The sequence below is a fragment of the Pleuronectes platessa genome, chromosome 19 (genome assembly GCF_947347685.1).
Source record: "Pleuronectes platessa chromosome 19, fPlePla1.1, whole genome shotgun sequence".
In the NCBI taxonomy this organism is placed as follows: Eukaryota; Metazoa; Chordata; class Actinopteri; order Pleuronectiformes; family Pleuronectidae; genus Pleuronectes; species Pleuronectes platessa.
In genome coordinates, this window is record NC_070644.1 from 7,816,844 (window position 1) to 7,840,507 (window position 23,664).

Below are 23,664 nucleotides of genomic sequence, written 5' to 3' on the forward strand. Positions count from 1 at the left end.
CATCTTTAGGGAGATATCTTTGTTGTCAAAAGGGGGAAAATTCCTCCCCGACCTGGTTTCCCAAAATTACGATTTAAGCGTTTGTCCTGAACGCAGCGTGAAGGGTCAACAAATATGTCTAACTGTTAGCTTCCGTTAGCCTGTTTGAGTCTTGTTCAGCTACAGGAATCTGTGCGTATACCGTCCCCTGCTGTCTTTAAATAGTAATATGACAAACTGTAATGTAACAATTAAGTCAAGGACATTGTGTGTGCGCAAAGACAGGGGAGTGTTAAAATAATATGTACGTGTTAGCTAGCTAAATTACCACTGCTAGCTAGGTAGTATTGATGTGATTGAGTTTGTTTATGTTTACTAATTGTCTTAAAGTTGTAGCTGTTGGATAATTATCAATATGTCATTTACTTTAAAAGATATTTACCTAATTAAACATACGTGCTAAAACGTTCCCGTCCACTCCACTAGTAACATGAAAATCTGATAAAAACGATGCTAGCATTAAGCTAGTTTTCTGTTTAAAAAATTAAAAATAAAAGTCTATCACCACGACACTCGTCACTATATATTGTTATTTTAGGAGGAAGAATTGACAGCATGTGACCCCACACTCATCCCCGCAGGATGGCTTCATTTGGCTGGAAGAGGAAAGTCGGTGAGAAGGTGTCAAAGACTGTGGTGCAACAGTTTGTGGCCGAGGCGGAGAAGGCTGAGAATAAGAGACCAGGTCATGATGAAGAGGAGGACGAGGAGGTGGACTGGCTCCAAGCCATCAAACGACGGCGGGAGATCCTGCTGGAGGACTGTTCTGCAAAGAGCAAGAGGCTGAAGGATGAGGGAGCACTGCTGGCTGAGGAGGGCAGGTGAGGGGTGGTGATCTGACAATCAATCCAGCAGACAGACTTTATTTACACAGCACTTTTCATACAAACACAGTGTCAGTATTTCACTTTTTTTCACAATATGTTGTTAACTTTTAAATCTCTTAATGGACTGGCACCGCCTAACCTAGCTGAATTACTTGATGTTCACACTCCAGCTAGAGAGTTGAGGTCTGCTGCTCCTAGATCTGCCTAAAACTATATGTACAGAGGCGATCGAGCCTTTGCAACATCTGACCTCTCCATGTTACATCTGCCCCCCTCTCACTTCAAATCATTGTTAAAGACACATCTCTTCTCTTTGGCCTTCTTTTCCAGTTGAGAAAATTATTAGCCCAGCAGATTTCATTTTATTATCCTAAGTATTATGATATAATGGGTACTGCTGTTTTCTTATTATACCTTTAATTTGTCAACCAAATTTGATTTAAATATGCTAAATAAATAAAGTACATTATAACACCTGCTCAGTACACACACTTATTAGGGCATCAACAATTAATAATCCTTCAGGAAAAACCAGAACTGTCAGTGTCAATACTGTGTGCACATCATGCCAACGGCAGCTTTAAAAATAAATGTATACAATCATAACATCTTCACTTACAGGGTGAGTTATGTAGCTTTGTTGTTAAATTGCTTGCAGATATAAACAGAACAAATTATTATTGTGTCAGTAATGGACAGAGAGACATTTTTTATGAGAGACCATTTATTCTTAATTATTAGAAAGCCTCAAAGCGTAATTTTAAATCTCAGACATTGGATATTTGCTCAGCTGTCACTTAAACAAAAACGACCAGTGCTTCAGAAATAAGCTTTACAAGCTTGACTGCTTCCATACTCAATTTCAGTTTTATAGCAAGCAGGATTACAACTTTGATCTTAATTTATTGTGTGATTCTGAGGGTTTTAATATCTGGTGTGTTGCTGGATGGGATAGCCGAGTCAGGATCTGAAATACTTTCCAAAGATGAATATATCTACACAGAAGTAATAAGGAGCTCAACTGCGCCAATAAGGAGAAGAGCTGTTATAAGTTCTCCTGAGGAGGGCGCCATTGTACAGAGCACACATGTATGTCTAACACAACTAACAGAATACTTCTGACATTGTCGTGAAAATAAACACTCAAGAATTCCTATATTTCAACGACACAGTCGACTTAGAGCAATCCAACCTTGAGGTTTTCCCTCCATTTCTCTCTAGTTGATTTAATTTCTCTGAAAGTCTGTAATCACATGGCCTTGTATAGATTTCCATTTCAAAAGCCAAAAAGCTTTTATCCTTCTCAGGATGAGATCAGTTAATAAAAAACAAAAAAAACACATTTTATACTTTGGTCATGGGAGAAGCTGCTCTTCAGGCTTGTCAATCTGTATTTACCATAACATTAACAACACATGGAGCAATTTAATAAAAGCTTTTCAAACAGAAACTTTTGAAAGGACATTTTTAATTGAAGTGAGCCTTACTCCTACAGTCTATTCTAGCACTTAAAGTAAACGCTTGGAGAGTTTATGTTATCCTGGTTAATGGTCACCAATACTCCGATTTTATCTGATATTTTTCTGCTTTTGAATTAAAACACATGTGGCATGCTTGCTCATGCGTGACGTTTGTATATTGTTATAGGCACCATTGTTAGAAAACAGAACAGACATCCGTCAGGAGAGTATGTTACCTGATATTTCCTCCATGAAAATTGACCCTTTCAGCCAAACAACAATCACTTTGTGTAAACCCCTTAGTCCAGAAGATGTAAAGCCATTGGCCTCAGTTACTGCCTGTAATTGTGTTTGTGAGGAGAAAGTGAATCTTGCAGGGGGAAATGATGTCTTGCTGCTCCATAATGGCTGTTCAGAGGGTTGAGATGGTGTCTGGCAGGGGATGTCAGCCAGGAGTTTTTTTTTCTCCTCTAACCACATTGACCTCTGATGTCAGTGTGTCATTATCAACGTTAAATGTTTCTGAGGTAACTGAAGAGCTCATGTAGAACCTGTTGGTAAACTAGGTTCGCCTGAGTCAAAATGTTTGCAGATGCGTTCTGTGTGACTTTCTGTATTTGAAGGTCAACCAATATGGTTTTCTTGGAATTAATCAGGGTCACAAGTTTTGCCAGTTACAGTTTCCTATACTCCCTCATTAAATAATGTCTTACCATCGTTGGACAATGTTTAACAGGATGTGGCTGTTTGAATTTATAGCCTTACTTTCAGACCCCAACTGATTTATTAGCCTTTATGAGTCTTTCTAAGACATAATGCCATAACACACTTTAATTCATCAACTTTTTTAAAGAAATGCAAATCAGACATATCCATTGTCTGTCTGTGTAGTTTTAAATAAGGGAAACCAAAAACAAAATGCATTATTAAATGTGGAGTGAATCTTCACTTGTAATATATAACTATAGTTAATAAAGTTACTTGTTGCCTGCTTTTGAAATGAGAGTTGAAAACTGAAAGAGCCTTTAGACTTGTGCACAGTTGCAATAAAGCCTCACAAAGACTCTGGCAAGGTCTAACAGGCGTTTGTAGGAAGCGCAAAAGAGGATTGACAGTTCAATCAGACGTCAGCATGAGCGCTTTTATGAAAAGCAAAAAAACATGATAATTGTTTTGCAATTATTATCATCCTATTTAATAAAAAAAAAAAAAAGAGGTGGAAAATAGGTTATACACTTGTTGAGTTGCGCTTGACTTTATATCTTGAATGGCTAGTTTTGGGGAGGTGTGGGAGGTTTTGTTAGGCAACAAGTCACATCATCCACATACTGCACATATTTTACTGATTTGTCCGGCTTCCAGCTGCCATGCTGAGTCTGGTTTTTTGGGACAAAAATGAAGCTTGCAAGATGAAATCTGGCATTAATAGTGCATTTCAAATGTTCAGCATTTTAAGATTCGTGGTTTAGATTAGCTTTTTCACTGTATTGGTTTAATGTTGTTACACTTGGTTTGTGAAACCATGTGTTTGGCATGTCTCCTTCTTTTAGACAGCACTGTGTGACGTGGTGATAATGTCCCAATATTACTTTTTTAAAGACAGAAATGTCCCTCAGATATCCCAGTTAGTTTCTTATTTATTTACTCTGTCCTCAAACTCAACACAATTTTTCGCTAACATCTTGCAAATATATTGAATGGTATTCTTTTATTGAAATGTCCTTGATTTGTCTCCTCCAGTCTCTGTCCTGGCTGCTGACTTATGTACAGGGTTGTTTTAACTGTAGTGGGGCCATTTTTATCTTCCAGGCTTCATGTGGTGTATTTCTTATTACCTAATTTCCTCATATTATTTGGCAGCGTCATTTACCTCATCTGTTCTTAAGATGTCCTCACCACAGTTCCATTTCCCCACTCTCTGATTGTTAAATAGCAGAACTATATGTTTTGTCTTTTTCTCACGCTTGATCCGGGTGCTCATCATCTATCATCTGAATTTTGTAACTAGTCTCTGCTTATGCTCTCGTTGTTTGGTTTTAATTACTTTAGATTTTTTAGGTAGCTCCTCCTCCTCCACCAGGCTATAAAAGATGTAGGATTTCACCTCATAATCTTCTCTGAATCTTTGTCTTGATCAGGACCTAGTGACTGTTGAGTTAATATTGACTTGAGGAGGAGGGCCTGTTGGAGAGTGCATGAACAGACTCACGAGTCTATTCACTGTGTTAAACGGGGGAGGATCTATTTGTGAGAAGCATAAAGAATGTTAAAACCAGGTAAACGAGTCGATGCGGAGCGGATTAGCGGACATTCGTTGGTGACGTCTGCTTTGAGTGTGGCTGCAGTGACGCTTAAGACACGACAGATTGATGATGTTAACTTCAGTTTACCTGCGTGGGCTTATTTAACTTGTAGTGGCCTGTGTTGCCAATCTACCACTCAGCTGGAGAGGTGTTGTTGAGTACATTTGCAACTTAACTCTTTCTTCTCTTTGTAACAAGCCAGTAGAGAAAATAATTTGTTTTTTGGGGGGGGAAATCTTCATTTTAGTCAATGGAGGACCAGGGAAAGAAATGTAGCGTGGCACCAAGTTGCAGTGATATGATTTATGTATGAAAAAATTAAACAAAAAAGGTTGGCTGATGCGGTCGTGTGGACCTTTACCTCACTACAACTGCATTTTAATCTTTTCACTAATTACTTCCCATATTATTGTTAATGATTGATACATAATTGTGGGGTCAGGGGTTTAAAGCATTTTGCGACCTCTGAAGAAGCCTATGCCAGAAACAGGTTTGAGAACAACTCGTCCGGATAAAGCTACAGACCAGTGGTTTCACTTAATCATTACAGAAACACCTATGTCTGTATAGTTCAAGGCTCAACAATTAATTCCAAAATTAAAAATGTAACTTCTTCCCATTGTAAAACAGTCAAATTCAGAAATTAACATATTCTTGTTGCCATAGGTATGCCAGCAGTTAAACCCTTATGCTTTATTATAAATGACAAATTCCGTAATCTTCATTCTTCTCTGTGTCACACAGTGGGTTGGACCTGCCTTCACTCTTGTCATCCCAAGTTATTCATTTATAAAACTACTGTTGAAGGTTCCAAACTACCTCACGTCTTTTCTCCCAGTTAAATCTAATATCAACAGAATTTGATCCAGCAGCCACTTTGCCTCAGATACCCCTGTGCGCACGCATGTTGGCAGATATGCTTTCGGCTACAATTCACCATCTTAATGAAATGAACTGTAACATGTCCTCAAACTAACTGTTTTTTTTTAATTCCTTGTTTCTTAGTTGCTTGCGTCGTGTTTTTGTTCTGTCTTTGTTTTGTTGATTGTGTTGTTGCGATTTGATTTGCGTTACCAGGTCTCTCTCGGAAAACTAGATTTTAATCACAGTGAGACTGTCCGACTAAATAAAGAGTAAATAAGAATAAAACAACATATGACTCAGATATGTTACATAAAAGTCTAGTAGCCTCTGCTTTTGAGAAGTCGTATGTAAGAATGGAAAAACCTCATCAGGACGGCTTTCCAGTGGTAGGAGAGATGTCTCTTTAATAAGCAACAACAAAATAAACACGGAAAACATCTTCATGTTATACACTGAGCAAACATTTTGGGCCATGTAGGGTTACATCAAATCTCAGGGTGGAGACAATATAAGTGGGTGCCCTGCTTCCCTGTGTAGGGTGTTGATTGCTCCGGGTAACTTAATCTGTAGCCAACAAACAATTATGTACTAAATATAATTCATGTGTCTAGCTTTTTAGAAGTGCATTTCATTTCATGTCTTTTCCAGTGTATCTGGAGCGGCCAGATAATTTTTTTTCTTTTTTTTTAATCAGTCCCTCTGTCATCTGAGGCGGATTGGAATTATGTGTTGTTGTTTTTTTAACCCTGTGTATTTTCTTCAGGCACTGGGAGGCCATTAAGAAGTGGGACGAGGCCATTCAGCTGACCCCAGACAACCCACTATTGTATGAGATGAAGTCTCAGGTATAATATACATCTATATTTTATTGTTTACTCAAGCTTTCACACCAGTTGTATCATTTCTACTATTCTTGTGGTTTAAAGCTAGGGTTGGTAATTCTTGAGAAACTACCAAGCAGACTCCAATCAGTGATACATCCCACAATCCCCTATCAGCCCTCTGGTCAAACCTACGCACTTAAAACTTCTGGGAAAGTCTATACTTCGGCTGTGTATGTCTCTCTGTCTGAAGGGTGAACGCAGGTCGTTTACTGACATGTACACCAGCCAATGGTGTTGTGTTTATTACAGTCGTGTGAGGGCCATCTGCTTTTTATTCTCTTTATTTATTTTATGACAACTCTTGATGGCTATCGGGACGTGAAGAGGATTTCAACAGGTACAATAAAGACTGTTTCAGAAACAAATCACCAACCCTACCTTTGGCGGATAGGTCAATATTTTAGTTTGTCTGTTTTAATGGTGTATTTTTATGGTCATGAAGAATATACTGTCTGATAGCCCCACTTAAGCACTTTCATCTGTTTTTCATTATTCTTCTTTTGGAAGAAATAGCCAAAGAATGTTGTCAGGCGTCATGTTTTACTCAACATAAACCCCAAAACACCCTAAAATAAATGTTAGTGTAATATATGACAAGTTAAAATCTTCAAATATTTGTTTTTATTTCACAATACTTGCCTGAAAATGTACAATGAATCGATTATTAAAACAATAGCTCTAGGTCAACAAATCATTCCAACTTTAAAGAAAAAAGTGATGTCAGTGTTTGTATAATATCCTCAGATTCCAAAGGGTTAAAGAAATACGTAAAAATGTAAACCTATACTTTAAGCGGCCATTCTTTAGATAAGGTGGTTCAAATGGACTATGACCTCATGGCTGATATAACACTGTGTTTTTTGGTACAATGCAAGTGTGTCTAAAACCTGATGCAGTCCAACAGCTGCCTCCAGAGTTCGGGGAAGTTGCTTTACATCTGGCCGGAGAAATACTGTATATCTGAATGGGGGGGGTTGTGTTCAGGATATACCAAGAATATAACAGCCTCCAGTTCTGTGTATATATCACTACTGTGTGTATGCGATTATTTATCAGACATCATGGCCACATATATAGTCCCTCTTTCATGTTGGTATGCTTTTAAGTCAGATAAGTGGTATCAGCATTGAGAGGACACAGCGGAACGTCTGCAGCATGTTTCCAACAGATTTAATGTTCTAGAGATTTAGCTCAATATTCTTTTTCTTTTCCCTTTGGTCCTTTCACTGCGAGTTGATCGATTCCGTTTGTCTCATTGTTCCTCGGCTGCGACTTCTCCTTGTCTTCTACCATGCAGTAGACATGTTTGAGAAAACAGTCCCTATATATCTGTGGGAAGAGCGGAGAAGCCAGACAAGTTACTGAGAAGAACAGCTCCATTACTTCTTTATCCGTTTACTACAACTAACACAATAACATAGCTGCTTGTAGCCATCATCATTTACATCACATGATGAGTATTGTATGCCTAATATAATAGTATCCAGTGTAGGATATTTGAGAAAGAAATCATTAGAGGACCAGGCCTGGAGAACACCACCACAAACGTTTTTTATTTTTTTTAGCTCCATGCCTAAATTGAAATATGACATACACATCTGTTTTTACTAAGTTTCAGCTGTGACTACAACACATCTAAGCTATTAGCGTCCATTATCAGTCTTGACGCTATTCTCTATAATTAGGCCGAAAATAGGCTTGACCTCATCGTTTTCCCATCACTTCCCCCGATGACGAGGGTGGTCACGCTGACGCTGGCCGTTCACTTCCCCCTCATCACTTTCCCACCAATATAAGTCAATCAGCTTTTGTCCGTCTGTTTGTCAGTCGCAGCAGACTGGAGTGAGCTCTGGAGGAAATCGGCCCCCATTTGTGAAACTGTCACCACATCCGTCTGCCTATGTGAAAGATGTCAACATGAAGGAGCTCTCCCTGAGAGTGAGAAGGGATTCTGTTGGTCATTCAAATGTTGCAGATTTAGTCGTAAAGTCCAGAGGTCAAATCAGTCCTGGAGGTTAAACTTATCTGGGCTTTACTGATAATTGTTATCTCCCTTCGAAGAGAAGAAAAAGATAGAGGTTTTATCTTTCATGTATATCAATAGCTTTCAATCTTATGGAGTTTTGCTTTTGAGTGTTGAGGCAGAGACCTTTGCTCTAATAGATGCTAATTACTGGACATGCAGAGGTATTTAAACAACGCTATAGCTTTGAACAAGATCTCAGAACCGGTTTGGGTGCAGCTTACCCCTGTGAACTTAATTTTATCAGACTGTGCTGTAGATTGTTTGAATCTTGATTTCTTGTCGAAGTGTTTTGGGGGTTGGCACTGGTCACATTCCCTTTATTTATGTGGTTTCTTTGGTCCAAAGTTTCCAGGTTTCTCTGATTATAAATGTAATAGACTTTCCCTCCAGCAGAGAGCTTCTCCGGCAAAGTATGCTACCTTTACAAAAACTTGAACCTAACACATTTATAATCTTCTGGCTGCATTACAGAGTTTTCCAGGCACTTATATGACAGCCACAGCCTCAGGCAAATTTCTGCACTGTACTGGACAATAAAAAGCAAAAGTCTGGCGATGCAGGTAATCAACAATAACAGTCTAAAAATATCAGCAAAGCAAAATTACCTCTACAAATTATAGCATCCGAATAAAAAGATTATTCATAAGGGTGAAAAGGTAAAGTATGATGCTTTTAAATGTGAGCATAGATCAATGAACAATTAAATAACAGAGTCATCTTGTGATCATGACTTTGCAATGACTCAGTCAGCCTGCAGGGATGCAACCAAGCTAATTACATTATAGATTAAAGAAGTCATAATTTCTGAGTCAACAATTTGTCTTTGTACAATTCAGGATTAATATCAAATGTCTTGTTCAGGGTTTCAATTAACACACATTTCCATATTTGTTATTCTTCCATCATTCAATGTCAAAAGAGGTATTAAATTTGCCCTGTTTTTAAAGAAATATATTATTATAATATATATAAACTTACCTGCTCCTGTTTTATTTAGTAGTTTTTACCATTTCTAATGCATCCTGGATTATTTTTTATATCCGGTTCAAGAGCTGTAGTTCTTGGTCATAGGCTTTTGTACATACCTTCTGTCAGTGAGATGCACTGTACACTCGTATGTAGATGGTTGGGTGTATATTTGTTTTTTATGCTTTGGCAAGTATAAATGTCTTGTATTCTTCCATTGAAGGGAGGTCTAAGGTCAGTTGCAGACTGATTCTGTAGGGTTTTACTTCCTCTTTTTTTATAACCTTCTGTTGAGCAACTGTAACGGACCAATTCTTCCAATGAATAATGATTCAGTATTTACACAGCAGTTATGTAGAAGTTTAAACATTAGGACTCCAGTCGAAGAATAGTAGTTATGTAATATAATTGTGTTCTTTATTTTGCAAGGACAGTTTTAACAAAGCGGATCACATTGTTGCTTTGGTAACGTTGCTCCATGCTCACCACAGCTCACCATAGAGTCTGTATCCATGTTTGTGTCTCCACAGGTACTGACCACTCTGCAGGAAGTGTTCCCAGCAGTGAAGGCTGCAGAGATGGCCGTCAAGTTCCGCCCACTGTGGTGGGAGGGCTGGCAGACCCTGGGCCGTGCCCAGCTCAACCTGGGTGAGGTGGACCTGGTGAGTAAAGCTCACCGAACACATTGATCCTCAGATATCGGGTTCAAATCATGTCCCCAGCTGTATGGAGGGCTGAGGCTGTTTTCACCGTAGTAAAGTACAATGTTAGGCTGTAGTCAAAAAGGCGCCACTTTGCTTAAGCTAACACATCAAAAGTTAGGCTGGCACATATCGGCTGTACCAACATTCAACCTGTCATGTTGCTAATGATTGATGGGGTCTTGCTCAATCCGTCATTAATGTCCTTCAATGGAATGTTCCCACTCAGGTGTTTGATTCTGCAATGAACCACCTGTTTTTGTAGCTTTCTATAAATCAGTTGTGTCTTTGTTTTTGAGAAGCCGTTAAGATATGTCAGTCTGTATACTTCCATGCAATCTCCCTGCCTGTGAGATGAAGTGCCTTTTCTAAAGCACACCCAGGTGCCTGGGGCTGGGACAATTGCTTAAATTGCCCCAGAACATGCCGGGACGTGTGGGTTTTGTACGAAACACTTTGGATCCCAGTCCCACTGTTCGCACATTCGGAGCCAAGCGAGCAAGACTGAACTGAGGAAAGCTTTCATCTCATGGCACCGGGTGTCGCTGCTACATGTCCTGGAGCGATAGACCTGTCCTACAGCACCAAGGACAATAGGAAGTGTTGAAAGTTACTTAAGCCTAAAACTAACCCAAATATAGACACACCTCCTTGTGTAATGAAGCCATTGAGAAGAGGGGGGGGGGGGGGGACATCTATTTTTAGCCAGGCTTGTTCAGTCCAGTTTCAGAGTTGTGTGTGCATCAACATGTTTTAGTAGCGCCTGTTATCGCAATTGTGATTCCTCATGTTCTCTTTTTAAGTGTCTTCTTTTAAAAATTACACTCCTGTCAGCTCGTTCGGAGAAACTGGAAAATACCCAAAGAAAACAAAGTGGTAGCTTCTGATTTGTTTTTTTTGTCACCTCTCTCTCTCTGTGAGAACAATATTGGATACTGACATTGACAGCTGTGTTCCCATCTAGCTTCTTCTCATTAACGTTACAGCATTTTTCTTCCCTGAAGTTATCAGCCCGCAGCGGCACTTTGTCCTTTGAAGGATCACGTACTTTCGAAAATAAACCCTCGATAACACTCGGGTCTGTTCAAGATATAACTTGATGGTGTTGCTTTGGGAACAGACACTTTCATTTGTCAAAGATCAATAACGTTTCATGTGTCAAAGACCTTTTTTTCAGTTTAACTTGACTGTGCAGGTTATATATGTCGCAGGTGGGGACATGAAGTTGTAAGCAATATAGCCTAAAGTGAGACTCCCTTTAGGTGGTGAAGTCTGTTGCGAAAGCAGCAGGCTAATGCCATTTTGTTCCTATTTCTAAAGAAAGTAAATAGAATAGAAAATAGAACAAATTGTTAATTGAAGAGGATATTTTGGCTGTGTAGTGACATGTCCCTGTTTTGTTAGAAACCATTGTTTAGAGCCAAGACAGAAAAGATCGTTGATGCCATTGTGGAGTTTGGTGGCTCGGTCACGCCTCCTAGCCATGACTTTGTTCTAGAGCTGTCACTGGACTGGATTTTCATAACAGGTTTGGCTCATTGTGTCACTGAGGAAAAGTGCAACTGAAAAGCGGACCTCTTATCAGCAAGATATATCTCCTCATTTGTAGCAATTAACTTATTTTCACCATTTCACCCTTGAGGTATATAATATATATAATATAATACCAGCTGTAAAAGTTGTTGCTTTCTTTACCCTAGAATTGGCCTTTTATATTTAAATACTTTATATTTACATCGGGAGCGGGTCCTCTCTACGAAGGCCGCCCTGTTTTGCCTACCACAGGTTGTCTTTCCTGTTTGGAAGGGGAGGGTGAGGTGAGGGGCGTTCAGTTGCAACATGCAACATCACCACTTGATTTCACTAAACACTTCACACTGAACCTTTAAGGTTTTTCTGAAGAGATTACAACCCAATCTTGCCAAACAAAACAAGGAAGAAAAGAAAAAAAAAAGTTCATCCAGGCCTTTTAAAAATCTCGTTAAAATCGAAAAGATCAGTTTCAGAATCTAAGTGTCATAAATACAAGAAAGGGCCAGGGACACACTGTCCTCAAAGTATTAAATCAAACCTGGACAGGTTATTAGACAATATCGACGAGTAAAGCAGGTCATTTACTCACTTCATTCTGAGTGAATGATTAATCACTTTGAGCTCTGACGTACTGAATATAGAATTATAGAATTTGAACCCACTCTAATGACGATGGAGCCAAGTTTACTCTATTGGCTTCAATACCATTTTACACAAACCGCACGTAACAAATCAATTTTTCAGCTCGTCGGTTTTTGAAACTGCTCGACTGGTTTCAGACACCTGTCAGAACTGGCCCATGAGCTCGTCAGAACTGGTGCAAGAGTGAATTTATCTCCAGAGAATCGCCACAGCGTAAGGTTGATATCAGGTCCCTTAAATACTGGCAAACCATTTTTATTTCTGTTCAATGAGATAATCATCAATTTCAATTTGATTTCAAAGGGCAAAGTCAGCGCAGAAATATTGACGACTCCTTAATGACGCGATAAATCCGCCTCCAAAACTGCACGAGGAAGATTATGGCCTCGCTTGTTGACACCGCGATGAAACAGGCCACCTGCTTATTCAGCTGCACCAATGCCGGTGGCTTTACGGTTCAATCTGTGAGAGTTACGATGAACCCGCAAACGGGCCTGAAGGAGCTCTAACTATTCAATTTGTGGGAGACAATAAACTTCTCTTTGCTGACAGATTAACCGCTGCCGTTTTTCACCCCCTCCCCCATCTCGTCTCATGTTTGAATCCCTTTGCTGATTGCGGCACTGTCCCTGCAGGCGGTGAGGTCTTTCCAGGTTGCGATCCACCTGTGCCCCTCGGAGAGCACCTTGTGGCAAGAAGACCTGGCGTGGGCCTGGAGACTGCAAAAGCAAAACGTCGCGACCGAGGAAAAGATGCGGCGAGAGGAGGAGACCAAAAATCAGATCCTCAATGCCCCCGAGCTCCAGCAGGACTATGATTTTGAGTCCGATGAGGTGGTGGCCGCCTGCGTGGCCGTTGCCGAGCGGCAGACGCGCTACGAGGAGATGAAGAAGACCGCGGTGGTGGTGGACTCTGAGGGGAATGTTAAAAACGTAGTCACTGGAGAAGGGGCATCAGAGGACGCGGCCACGCCGTCGAACGAACAGTTTATCAAAGCAAGAGGACTTTAATCTGATCCGGTGGGAATCCAGTGTCCTGGTTCAAGGTTTTCTTTTCATTTTATTTTTATTTTAGCACTGAATTTGATTATTCCTTAAACTGCTGTGGGTGTGTGAGGCTGTAACACAAAAAAAGGCAACATGAGAACTCACAAATTCTGGTGAGAGGGTGATGCAATAATTAATTGACAACTGTGCTGTCCTGTTTTACATTTTCCACGTTGTTTGGGTTCAATATGCATGACAAGTGTTGACATGCCTACACAAAGATTAAAGATATTTTTAGCATCCATCCATCACTTAACAACAGGCCATGCCTCACAAAGATGCATCTTGACACAGACTTGAACATCTGTTTCTTCTCAATTTATTATAAAATAAACAGTGTTTCTCCCTAGTAGCACAATAGCTGCTAATGTTCCCTGTGGTTACTTTAGAATCTACTTTACGATGCAGAAAATATCGGATGTCTCTGTTGCTTTTTCAGAAAATAAAAGCAGGATTTCAAAGAGCGCTTGGTTGAAATTGGCAGCCGACTCATTTGACTGTTGAAAATAGAAAATTCCGAAAATCTCTGGATGATGGCCTCTTTCAAACAAGCTGCATCTTTTGTGCATCAAGTGTGTGTAACTGTTTGTGAAACAGGGTGTGGCATCCAGAACTTGCTCAACAAATTGTCAGCGAGTGAATAAATAATCAAACGTGTCATATTTGGCCTTTTTTCATGCGTCTTTCTTTGAGTCGGTATTGTTAATATAGAATGTTTTTTGAAGGTTTTCCGAAGTTGAACCCCACAAAACCACAACTGTATGTAAGGGATGGGTAGTCGTGTAAACGCAAACTGTTTCCTGGCGCCGGAGGAAAAGTCGGAGGATCAAAGAAGACAATCTGTGTCTGCAGAAGATTTCATGACAGTACATCCAATATCCTCCCTGGAACCGTGTAGATGGCAAACAAGACTTTCCCAATGGCAGCATTCAAGGGAAAAGGAAAGTCACTGCGACATTCCTTGTCGCACATCAGAGGAAATCTAATTACCAAATGCAGCGCTTGAAGCCAAAAACAAATACATGCATGATATCAAGTAGATGCATGTGTTATCCACGTTGCACAACTATGCAATTAACAGCCAAATTCAACTGAAGGCGTAGTTGTTGTGTCTTTGGAACGACGAGAACTGGATGTCCTAGTAACTCAGCTGGAGAGATCACACTGCAGCGTCCTGGGTTTGAGTCCTTTGCTGCATCATCCGCTCGCCCCCTTATGTCACTGTTGGTTTCTATCAAAGGGTCATTATAAGTCCCGAGATGACACGGGTCCAAAAACTGGAACTGGATATTTCTCGTGTTAATTTGAGCAAGGGTTGTTCAACAACAGACAGGAACGCCAACCAATTATTTATTTCAATCCAAGAATGGTCATGCTTATTAAAAAGCCTTTTTCAACTTTATTTATTGATGGTGATCGGAACTTGAGGAAAACACAGCAGATCAGCAGTGGTTTGGTTTTCTTTCAGCTGAGTCTTCTTGTGGCAGTTGAGCAGGTGACTCGGAAAGGTAATCGTCATCAAGTGAATTGGACTCGACTGACAAAAAGTGCCGCTGCTCATTTATTCATGTTTTAAAGTTTAAATGTCACAGACAAAAAGGACAAATCTCTACAAATTTTTCTAAATGAAAAACAAATATCAGACAAAAAAAAAACATAATTACATATAAACGCACCCTTGTCTGTGACACACCCAGATCATTGCCGGAGCGGTTGTTGTTTTTGGAAGTTGCATAATACGATAAATGGGAGGCTTCTGTGTGGGATCACGGTGTGCCAAGGGAATTTAGGTTAAATACACATGTATCGGGATGGTCCAGCTACTAGTCAGTCAATCACATCGATGGAAACTGAAATGATTATTACTCCCTCGCCTGTTTATACTCATCCGTACCTTACAGCTGCTTCTGTGTGACATTTGTATTTCTGTTTCTATTGTTAGCCTCGTACCTTCCCTGTCTGACAGCATCTGGAATGTCCTCTGTCCTGGCTTGTCGGAATTCTTCGATGGAGTCATTCAATGTTTTTAACTGACGCCTTTCAACTATCTCATCAACTTATGGATGGTCATGAAATCTGGTGAAGACGTGGATGTTCCCCATGAGAAGCAGACTTTGGTAAATCAGCTGACGTTTCCTCCACCATGAGGTTGACAGTCTTACCTCCGCTAAGGGTCTTTTTTTCCGTCTGCATTTGTTTGTCAGCAGGATTACGCAAAAACGACTCAACTTCCATCAAAGTCTGTGGAGGGTTGGAGCATAACCCAAGAAAGAATGCTTTCAATTTAGTTTCGGATCCGGATCCAGGAATTCCGCATTTCTCTTTTCACTTTCTTTCAAATTTCATTTTTTCACATTCAGTGCCAATCTACTGAAATATATTGAGCTGTTAGTATAGGTTCCATGAACATTGGTACAGAATGGGGGTGTTTAAATGACATGTTATCCCAATGCACCTCCACCCTAAAGTTAACCTTGATCCTGACAATTTAATATCAATAATATCCTTGTTGCTGTGCCACGAGGCCTCAGCTTCAACACGGGCTTTCAGTGCCATGTTTATATAAGTGGCACCTTCAATTGTTTTCACAAGCTTTTTGTTTTCACATGCTTCTCGCTACAAAAGTTTGAATTTCTAGAGCAGCCGGTCCGATATTCTGTTGTGTTTTTCTGGCGAGGAGGCGAGGAGGTGAGGAAAGAGGGGACAAGTTTCCAGGAAGAGTTGGTTTTCTTTTTTGCCCTCCGTTTAAATCCCATCACCACTGTTTTGTCAATCATTATTTCCTGCCTCCCGAGAGACTCTCGAGTTTTAACAGATTTCGGAGTCTGAGGTCACAGCTCTCCTTAATGGCTTATTGTTATTGGAGGGAGTTTTTACTGCTCTGGGAAGGCTCTGGACGGCGGCCACGCGGGACCTGGGAAAGGGCCGAAGACAGTGTCTGTCTGCAGGTGAGCAGTGACACGGCATCCGCAGCGGCTGTTGGGTCAGAAATGTTTCAGCCATCAACGCTGCTGTAGAATGAAATGGAGTCTGACCTGTATTTTCTGTACAGATACACGTCACTGACAGGAACATGCTGGCTCAAGAACAGTATTCGGACAGGTTTGGAATTCATGCTATCTCTAGACCTATTTTTACATGGAAATTAATTAAACAGTAAATACTATTAATAAGTGTTATGAAAATCTTTGCACATTAATCTCCAGTATGTTTAGTTGTTTTGATTCATAAAGATCATTTTCACTCTATTGACGAAGTATAAATATTCCTTTTTCAGCAAAGATTCAAAGAGGCGGTTGCTGGTAGAGGCCTCAACATTGATTTACTAATGAAAGGTGCAGATGTAATGCATGTAGCACATTAATAAAGGATGATCTGCATTATTCATAAATATCAAAACTATTTACTTGATTTATCAATTAACCTTTTGTCTAAATCAGCGAAAAAAACATGCATCAGTGTTTTCTTCAAATTCCTCGGTCTTTTCCTAAATATGACTTTTTAAGCAGAAATGAAATTTTTGCATGCTTGCTTCAAAAAGACTTTTGTAAATGTTCAAATATTGAGCATTGCAGCTCTAAACACATACAGCACATCACATATTCACTATTCACATTCAAACCAGCAGCTTGCAAAACACACTTCACTGTTATATTCAACCTTTTAGGGTAATTAATTAAGTTAGTGACAGAGATTCTTTGATTTATATGAATAATTAGCAACTTAAATTTCAATTTATTTGAGTTTGGTACAACATTGGTTTGTTCAGAAAACAATTAACATGCCATGTTAAATTTGATGTAAGAAAAAAATAAGTTTAACTTTGAAATCTGGAAATGTTTTGATATTTATGTTATGGCAACAATAGCATCAGTTTTGTGTGAAACCTTGAATACATTTGAAGAAATAGAAAAACCAATAAGGAAGCTCGGTGTCTTCTGTTCTCAATAACGTTGCAGTATAAACTGATTAGATGAGAGGCATTGTACGTCACATTAAGGGTAAATGAGATTACGCCGACATAATCCTCAAAGTGTAAATGGTGATTGAAGTAAAAAAAAAAACAATTGAATATTAACACGTCCTCCAGTATCTGAGCTGTGGAAAATCCACAGTATAGCTGCCTTTTTGTTTTGAAACACAAGGGCTGGTACGAGTGGAGCTTTGATGTTTGAGCTGCTCTGTCAACCAGTATGACCCAATTTTTTGCAAATGTTCCTACAGAAAAGAAAAAGAAGAAGAAAAAAAAAATAAAAAACTTTGAACATGTCCATCTTGTACCAATTTAAAGTGACTCCAAACTATCTGGACCTTCTCACAGAGAAGACAATAAAAGTATCATTTCATACTCAGAATAAATAAACATCATCACATTTTAGCATTAATTCTTTACAGTCACTGTGCAGGTTGTCAGAATGCTACGTAACTGAAATTACGAACAGCCCTCGCAGTGGATTCAGAATTCAAAAGTGCAACAGAAGAGCTCCTCTACGGTGTCATGTTGTTCTCTATGGGTGTGTTGATATAGCTGTTCAGACTGTGCTGAAGTGTATTGAGTTATGTGGTGTTTGTGGTGATCTACGCCCGAGGAGTAATACATTGATAATGGGTGTTTAGGTAAGTTACACGTCTGTCATTTTATCTAGCAGATAAGATATCTACAGATCGATGGATTCAGTCTTCAGAGGCTTTTCCTTTCCGATCGTGTCTTTGCGGTGCTCTTGTTAGTCCGTGTCCTCTGTCCATAGACAGTCCTATTACAGTGGTGAATGTTTGTTGAGCTAATGCTGACCACTATATGCATTTCTCCTGTGTGTTTGCGGTCTCGTCTGTGAAGGTCACGTGCAGAGCCGGGTCCTTGGCGCACACTGGCACCTCTTTCAGTGGCCCGCCCGGTGCTGTGTCCTGTAAATCACCCGGTGAAAGCTCCCTCTGTGGCCCCTCAACCTCCTGGGGGTCCGGTAATGTCAGTGTCTGCACCACTGGTGCACTGGAGCCGGCCTGTGGCCCCTGTTGAGACGACCCGGACCTCCCGCTGTTCCCCTCAGGCTGGTACAGGAAAGTCTGTGAGGTGCTCGCCATTTCCCGCAGCTCGTGCGAACACAGCGACGGCGAGTCCCGGGAGATGATGGAGGAGGAGAGGGGGCCATTGGTGCAGCGGAACTGACGGCCGTCCCTTCGCCCCCTTCCGCCCATTTTGCAGAACAGGCACTTAATTTTCTCCATTAGCTTGAGGACCACTGTCTTTCTGAGCAGGATGTAGATCCAAGGGTCTAAGATGGGGTTGACAGAGGCCATGCGGATGGCCAGCAGGTCTTTATTGAGTCCAGACGGCTGCTCTTTCTGGTCTCCGTACAGCTGGTTCTCAAAGATCCTCAACTGACAGTATAGAAGAAGGGCGGGGGGGGGGGGGGGGGGGGGGGGGTGGAAACAATGTTAGATAAATTTAGATTAATGAGCATCCACAAATGTTTGGATGTCGCACAAAGCAACATGGAACAACATTTTAAATTCAGAGGAAAAATATTGTGAGCAAGCCCAAACTTGCTTACATTTCATGTTCAAGGGTAAAATAATTGTTTAGTTTACATATTCCAGAAAGGTTGGCATGAAGAAGTCATATCTAAATAGACATTTGGCTGAATGTAACGTCTGTGCAACCGTGGCAGTGTCGAGGGGGCGAGAGGCCAACGAAAGCAACAGTACTCACTGTCATTCATCACGCCAGAGCCTTTGGCCATTGGGTTCCCCCATAGTCTCATAAACATCTCTTCACCAATCAAGAGGCACAAAAGACTTAGTCAATTAAAAGTGGGGCTCGCTATGTGCTGGCTGTTATCACTCCTCTCTGTATCTGACAGGAAGACGTGCCTTTTCAAATGGAAAGAGGCTGTGTCTGAAAAGTCATTGTTGTGTTCCAAAAAATACCCCAAAGTTAGTTGGAAGTGAATATGAGGCCTGAGCAAAATTGAGATTGCATCCTGCAGAGTTACAGTCCTCTCTGACAAGGGTTTGAACTCATCCTATCTATTACTGGCTTCGTCCCAAAGATGCAAGAATTCCTGCTTGTGCTTCTGCACTGCGTGGCAGCGGAATCTCAAGTCTCCACTGATCCTCTCTGCGCTGAGCACTGAGGTCTGTGCATGGAGACGAGAGCGCAAACTGTCTTTTTGGAAAACCGTTTGCAAACAACACACGAGCGCTTTATGCAATAATCGGTTGCAGACTGAGGGGCTTCCTCCTGTGACAAGTTCGGAACTACTTTACCGCTGTTTCTGTAAGCAGCTGAAACGATGAGGGAACGTGAACGACCTCGTTCATGCCTCCGAGAAGTGTGTCATCTAACCGCAAAAATCTGAACCTGGAACACAAAGTTCAGCTTGCATATCACTATCTTTTACCGGCCTCATGCCAGAGTGTATGTTGTTGTTCAATTCAAGATGTAAAACTTCCTCTGGGCTGTTAGGACAAGCAATCTAATTCATTAAAATCCCTATTTGTTCAATATCGTTTAATCCTTTTTCCTTCTAGTGCATTTTATGCCTCATAGATATGTGCGTAAAACAAACTATTACGCACAGAGCCATGCGTAAAATGTGGCTGGTGCATTTGTCCAAATACTCACGACTAAAGGTATGGAGCAGATGAGAACCACCGCGGAGGTGGCTATGAGCAGGATCACCATCTGGATCTCTGCTCCAGCCAGTCGTCCGAAACTCCGTCGGCGCCGGAACTCCGCGATGCGCCGCTGGTCCGTGCCCAAGGACGTGCGGCGGATGAACCGCTTGTGCATCAGGATGAGCGCCCCGCACACCATCACGTTGCATATGACGGTGGCCAGCACGATGGCCGAGTTCACACCTGCGTACATGAGATTGAAAGCGGCCACCGTGGTTTGGTTGTTCTGCCAGTCGATGAAGCACCACGTCCCCGGCTTCTGGAGCTTCACCTGGCCGAGCCCCAGGCTGGGCAGCGCGCAGAACACCAGGTTGGAGATGTAAACGGCCAGAAGAGTCAGCGCGGCGACTTTCTGGTTCACGTACTCGTTGTAGAAATACGCGTGGTTGATCGCCAGGTATCTCTCCACTGACATCGCGAACACGATGCTGAGCTGCACCAAGAAGAAGAAGAGCAGGATGAAGCCGGAGTACTGGCACAGCGGCTCGCCCCCGGGCCAGCTGCCCTTCACGTAGGTGGCGATGGTGACCGGGCTGGCCAGCAGGGTGCCCAGGAGGTCCGTCACCGCCAGGCCGCACACGAGCGTGTAGAAGGTCGTCTCCTTTTGCTCCTTGCGGGATATCCGCAGAACCACGATTGCGATGACGTTCCCCACCACCCCGAAAATGAACATGATCACTGGGATGGTGGGCGGCTGGAATTTCGTGCTGTCCATGCCTGCGGGGAAAGTCTCTCACTGTCTCCCACCGAGCCGGAACTCTCCTCTTGCGTCCGAGGCAGTGACACTTTCCAATAATCTCCAAAGTTCTCCAATTGCAAACACATCCATTGTGTCCAAGTGTCTCTTTCAGACGCAGAGGTGAAATCCCAAACTCCGCAAAAAAGTTGGTGAAAACGACGAGAGTCCACGGGAGATATTTACTCTGGTGGGTTTTTTATTTGTTTGCAAACGATGCTCCGAGACCACGAGCTGCACCTCACGCTGCTGTCACACTCTCAACTGACAGGGAAGTTTCCTCTCGGGCCTGTGGCTGCAGCTCCTCCTCTGCACATCGTGCAGCCAGTGAGTTGTTGGCGCCGCCGAGCACCACACACACACACACACACACACAAACACACACGCACACGCGCGCACGCACGCACCAGCAGCTAGTGTTTGAGGTCACAGTCCCAGTTTCAGTTCCTTATCACTGGATTTCTCACACCTTGTCGAAGCTCAGAATTTATCAGCAACGTCATCATCATGTCAGAGACCAGCCATATAACGGTCATCAACTCCAATAGACAACTGATGAATCCTTAATAATAAACCTTCTTTTAAAATGTGAGGGATGAGAGTAACAAACCACTTTAACTCCAGAACTGTACTCAACCTAATTGCATTTCTTAGCTTCTCGTTTCTTATATTCCTCTACATAAAAAAGTTGTTTCTGGCTAGGTGTGTAGCAGTAAAGATATTTCATTCAACACATGTTTAAGTTCGAATACTATATTCCCATCTCCTTGTTCTTAAGTCATTTTAGTCATTAATCGAGTACAATCCCTTTATTTTTTCAAAAAGTGAAAAATCCAGCCTGTTTTAATTTATATTTCAGTTTATTCATTCCGGTACAGTGCATCAAATAACACAGATTATTTCACTTATTTTCAGAAAGTAAGAGTTTCTTAAGCATGGTTAAAGACTGAACTAAAGCTCCACCTCTGCTGTTACTGGTGTAAAAGGCTGCCAGCACATTGATGCATCCGCCCAGTCAGCAACAAAAATGAGATGGGATAGTGATTCATTCAAAGACCAGTAATATGCACTTAAAAGAAAAGTCAGCAAAATCTGAAAAGTATAACAACGACTGCTGTCAGATGAATATGGTGGAGTAAAGGGTCCGAATATTTTATCTCTGAGGTTTAGTCCAATAGAAGTTGAAACTACTTATTTAGGAACCTTATAATTGAATTAACTGTAAAAAAAAAAAAAAAAAAAAAGAACAATATCCCAGGGTAAAACAAGTCAAGCATACCTTCAAAGTTTTATTAAGTTAAAGCAAGTTATTAACTAGATATACATGTATTAAAAGTGAAAGTATTCGTGGAGATTAACATATCATTATAATATTGTCTAGGTTGTTATGCAATCTATGGAGACAAGAAGTTGAGTAGAGTTAAATAACTTCATTATGTTAAAGTGTAAAGTAGAACAAAACATTTGTATATCATCTTCCATTCTACAATCACTTGATGGAATAATTTAAAATCACTTGACTGGTAACATTTTACGATGTTTTGTTTATTATGTCAGTTGAGGTACATTTTGGGGTACTATCTATTTTGTTGGATAGTTTAATCTACAACAGGTCATATTTTAGCCTATATGTACAAATATTACTAGAATCAAGAAATGCAAAGTGGGAGCACTCAAGTAATCGAGTAGATTTAGCCATCAATAAACTACAGCTACCACTACATCATTAAAAGGGGCAGTTTTTGTGTTTGAAACTTTCATGTTAATACATCTGGGCATTACTGAAAAGACATTTTATATCAAGGAACTTTACTTGTACTCGTTTTTTTCATTGCATCACTGCTGCATTTAAGGTCTGAGTACTTATACTACCAATGCATGTTAGTCCATGCATACAGGACAAAGAAAGACACCGAAGCTGCACTTCACAGCTCATCATCTAAAAAAGAGATCAGGTCGACAGGTCATGATGGTGAAAGGTGTGATGCTGAGAACATGACAGTGACGCCCTGTGTAGCTTCAGGTTGTCCTCAGAGCATCAAAGCAAATTACCACAGATAAACGTGACTAGTACCTTATGAGTTCTTTTAGTTTAACCACTCTTACCGCAACGTCAGCAACATGAGAACACACAAATGCATCAAATGCACGTCTCCGTTTCCAGCGTGTACCTCTTCTGCAGAGTCGCCTCGAGTCTCCGTGAAGTGCCAGAGTATAAAAACCACACTTTGTTAAAATTATTGTAAAAGCACAACTTTAAAGCATAAACATTGTTTCCTCCTGCGCCTTCAATGCATGTCTGACATTGCGTTTATTTATTTATTTAGGTTTGCCCTGGTTCTGTTTTACTTGCTAATTGGATTGAAATTCGGCCAAAACATCTGCAGCCGATAAATATGTAAATGTTTGTTAGGACCCAAGTCAACAAGGAAGTCGACGCTGAATCAAACCGAGGGTGACTAACGAATGAATTATGTCGTCTGTGGCCTGTAAACATGATGATTTAGAGCAGGATGTTAGTGTTGGTACACCATTACAAGAGGTGGGGTGATCGGTGGGATCATGTGTGCGCAGCAGCAGGTGGCTGGTGTGAGCCAGAAGAGACTTCCTGTCCAAATCTGTTGTGCACGTCATCATTTCAGTCAAATTAACGTCGACACAAACAAGGAATTTTTCTTCTATCAGTTTTATTTTCATGCACACAGACTTTTGCAAGGTAATACACGCCCTGACCCCGAGTGGGTTGTGTTCGCATGTTTGACTCGTGACGAAATCCTTCACCGCACACACCATCATCAAAAGTGCATCTGCGGATGTAAAAACCACACTCAGCTGTGAAGATAACACAATGCCTGTGCGACTGATGTCAACAGGGCTGCAGGAGAACACAGTTGCGAACACAACTCTCATCAAAATATCATTCTCATCCTCTTCCTCCAGACCACCTGTTCCGACTCTA

At 41.1% G+C, this 23,664-nt stretch overlaps 2 protein-coding genes and 1 long non-coding RNA gene across 6 annotated transcripts; 2 read left to right on the plus strand and 1 right to left on the minus strand.

Annotated features, from left to right (window-relative positions):
• The first annotated feature begins 34 nt into the window (after window positions 1-34).
• ttc33 (tetratricopeptide repeat domain 33) lies at window positions 35-13,953 on the plus strand. 4 transcript variants are annotated; one of them, XM_053411679.1, is made up of 5 exons: window positions 35-171; window positions 621-860; window positions 6,257-6,338; window positions 9,900-10,031; window positions 12,881-13,953. In XM_053411679.1, exons 2-5 carry the CDS (start codon window positions 622-624, stop codon window positions 13,253-13,255), a joined length of 828 nt encoding a protein of 275 aa, XP_053267654.1. In that variant the 5' UTR covers window positions 35-171; window position 621; the 3' UTR covers window positions 13,256-13,953. The 4 variants fall into 4 exon arrangements, with proteins under 4 accessions (XP_053267654.1, XP_053267655.1, XP_053267657.1 ...); XM_053411680.1 differs by having other exon boundaries at window positions 80-171; window positions 578-860; XM_053411682.1 differs by having other exon boundaries at window positions 101-203.
• A 1,131-nt stretch (window positions 13,954-15,084) lies between these two features.
• On the plus strand, window positions 15,085-16,821 carry LOC128425050 (uncharacterized). Its single transcript, XR_008333085.1, has 2 exons — window positions 15,085-15,408; window positions 15,499-16,821. It is a non-coding gene; the product is annotated as an uncharacterized LOC128425050 (long non-coding RNA).
• A 182-nt stretch (window positions 16,822-17,003) lies between these two features.
• ptger4b (prostaglandin E receptor 4 (subtype EP4) b) lies at window positions 17,004-21,038 on the minus strand. Its single transcript, XM_053411537.1, has 2 exons — window positions 19,917-21,038; window positions 17,004-18,670 (listed from the first exon to the last, which is right to left on the minus strand). The coding sequence occupies exons 1-2, from the start codon at window positions 20,682-20,684 to the stop codon at window positions 18,086-18,088; spliced, it is 1,353 nt and encodes a 450-aa protein (XP_053267512.1). The 5' UTR covers window positions 20,685-21,038; the 3' UTR covers window positions 17,004-18,085.
• Window positions 21,039-23,664: the final 2,626 nt, after the last annotated feature.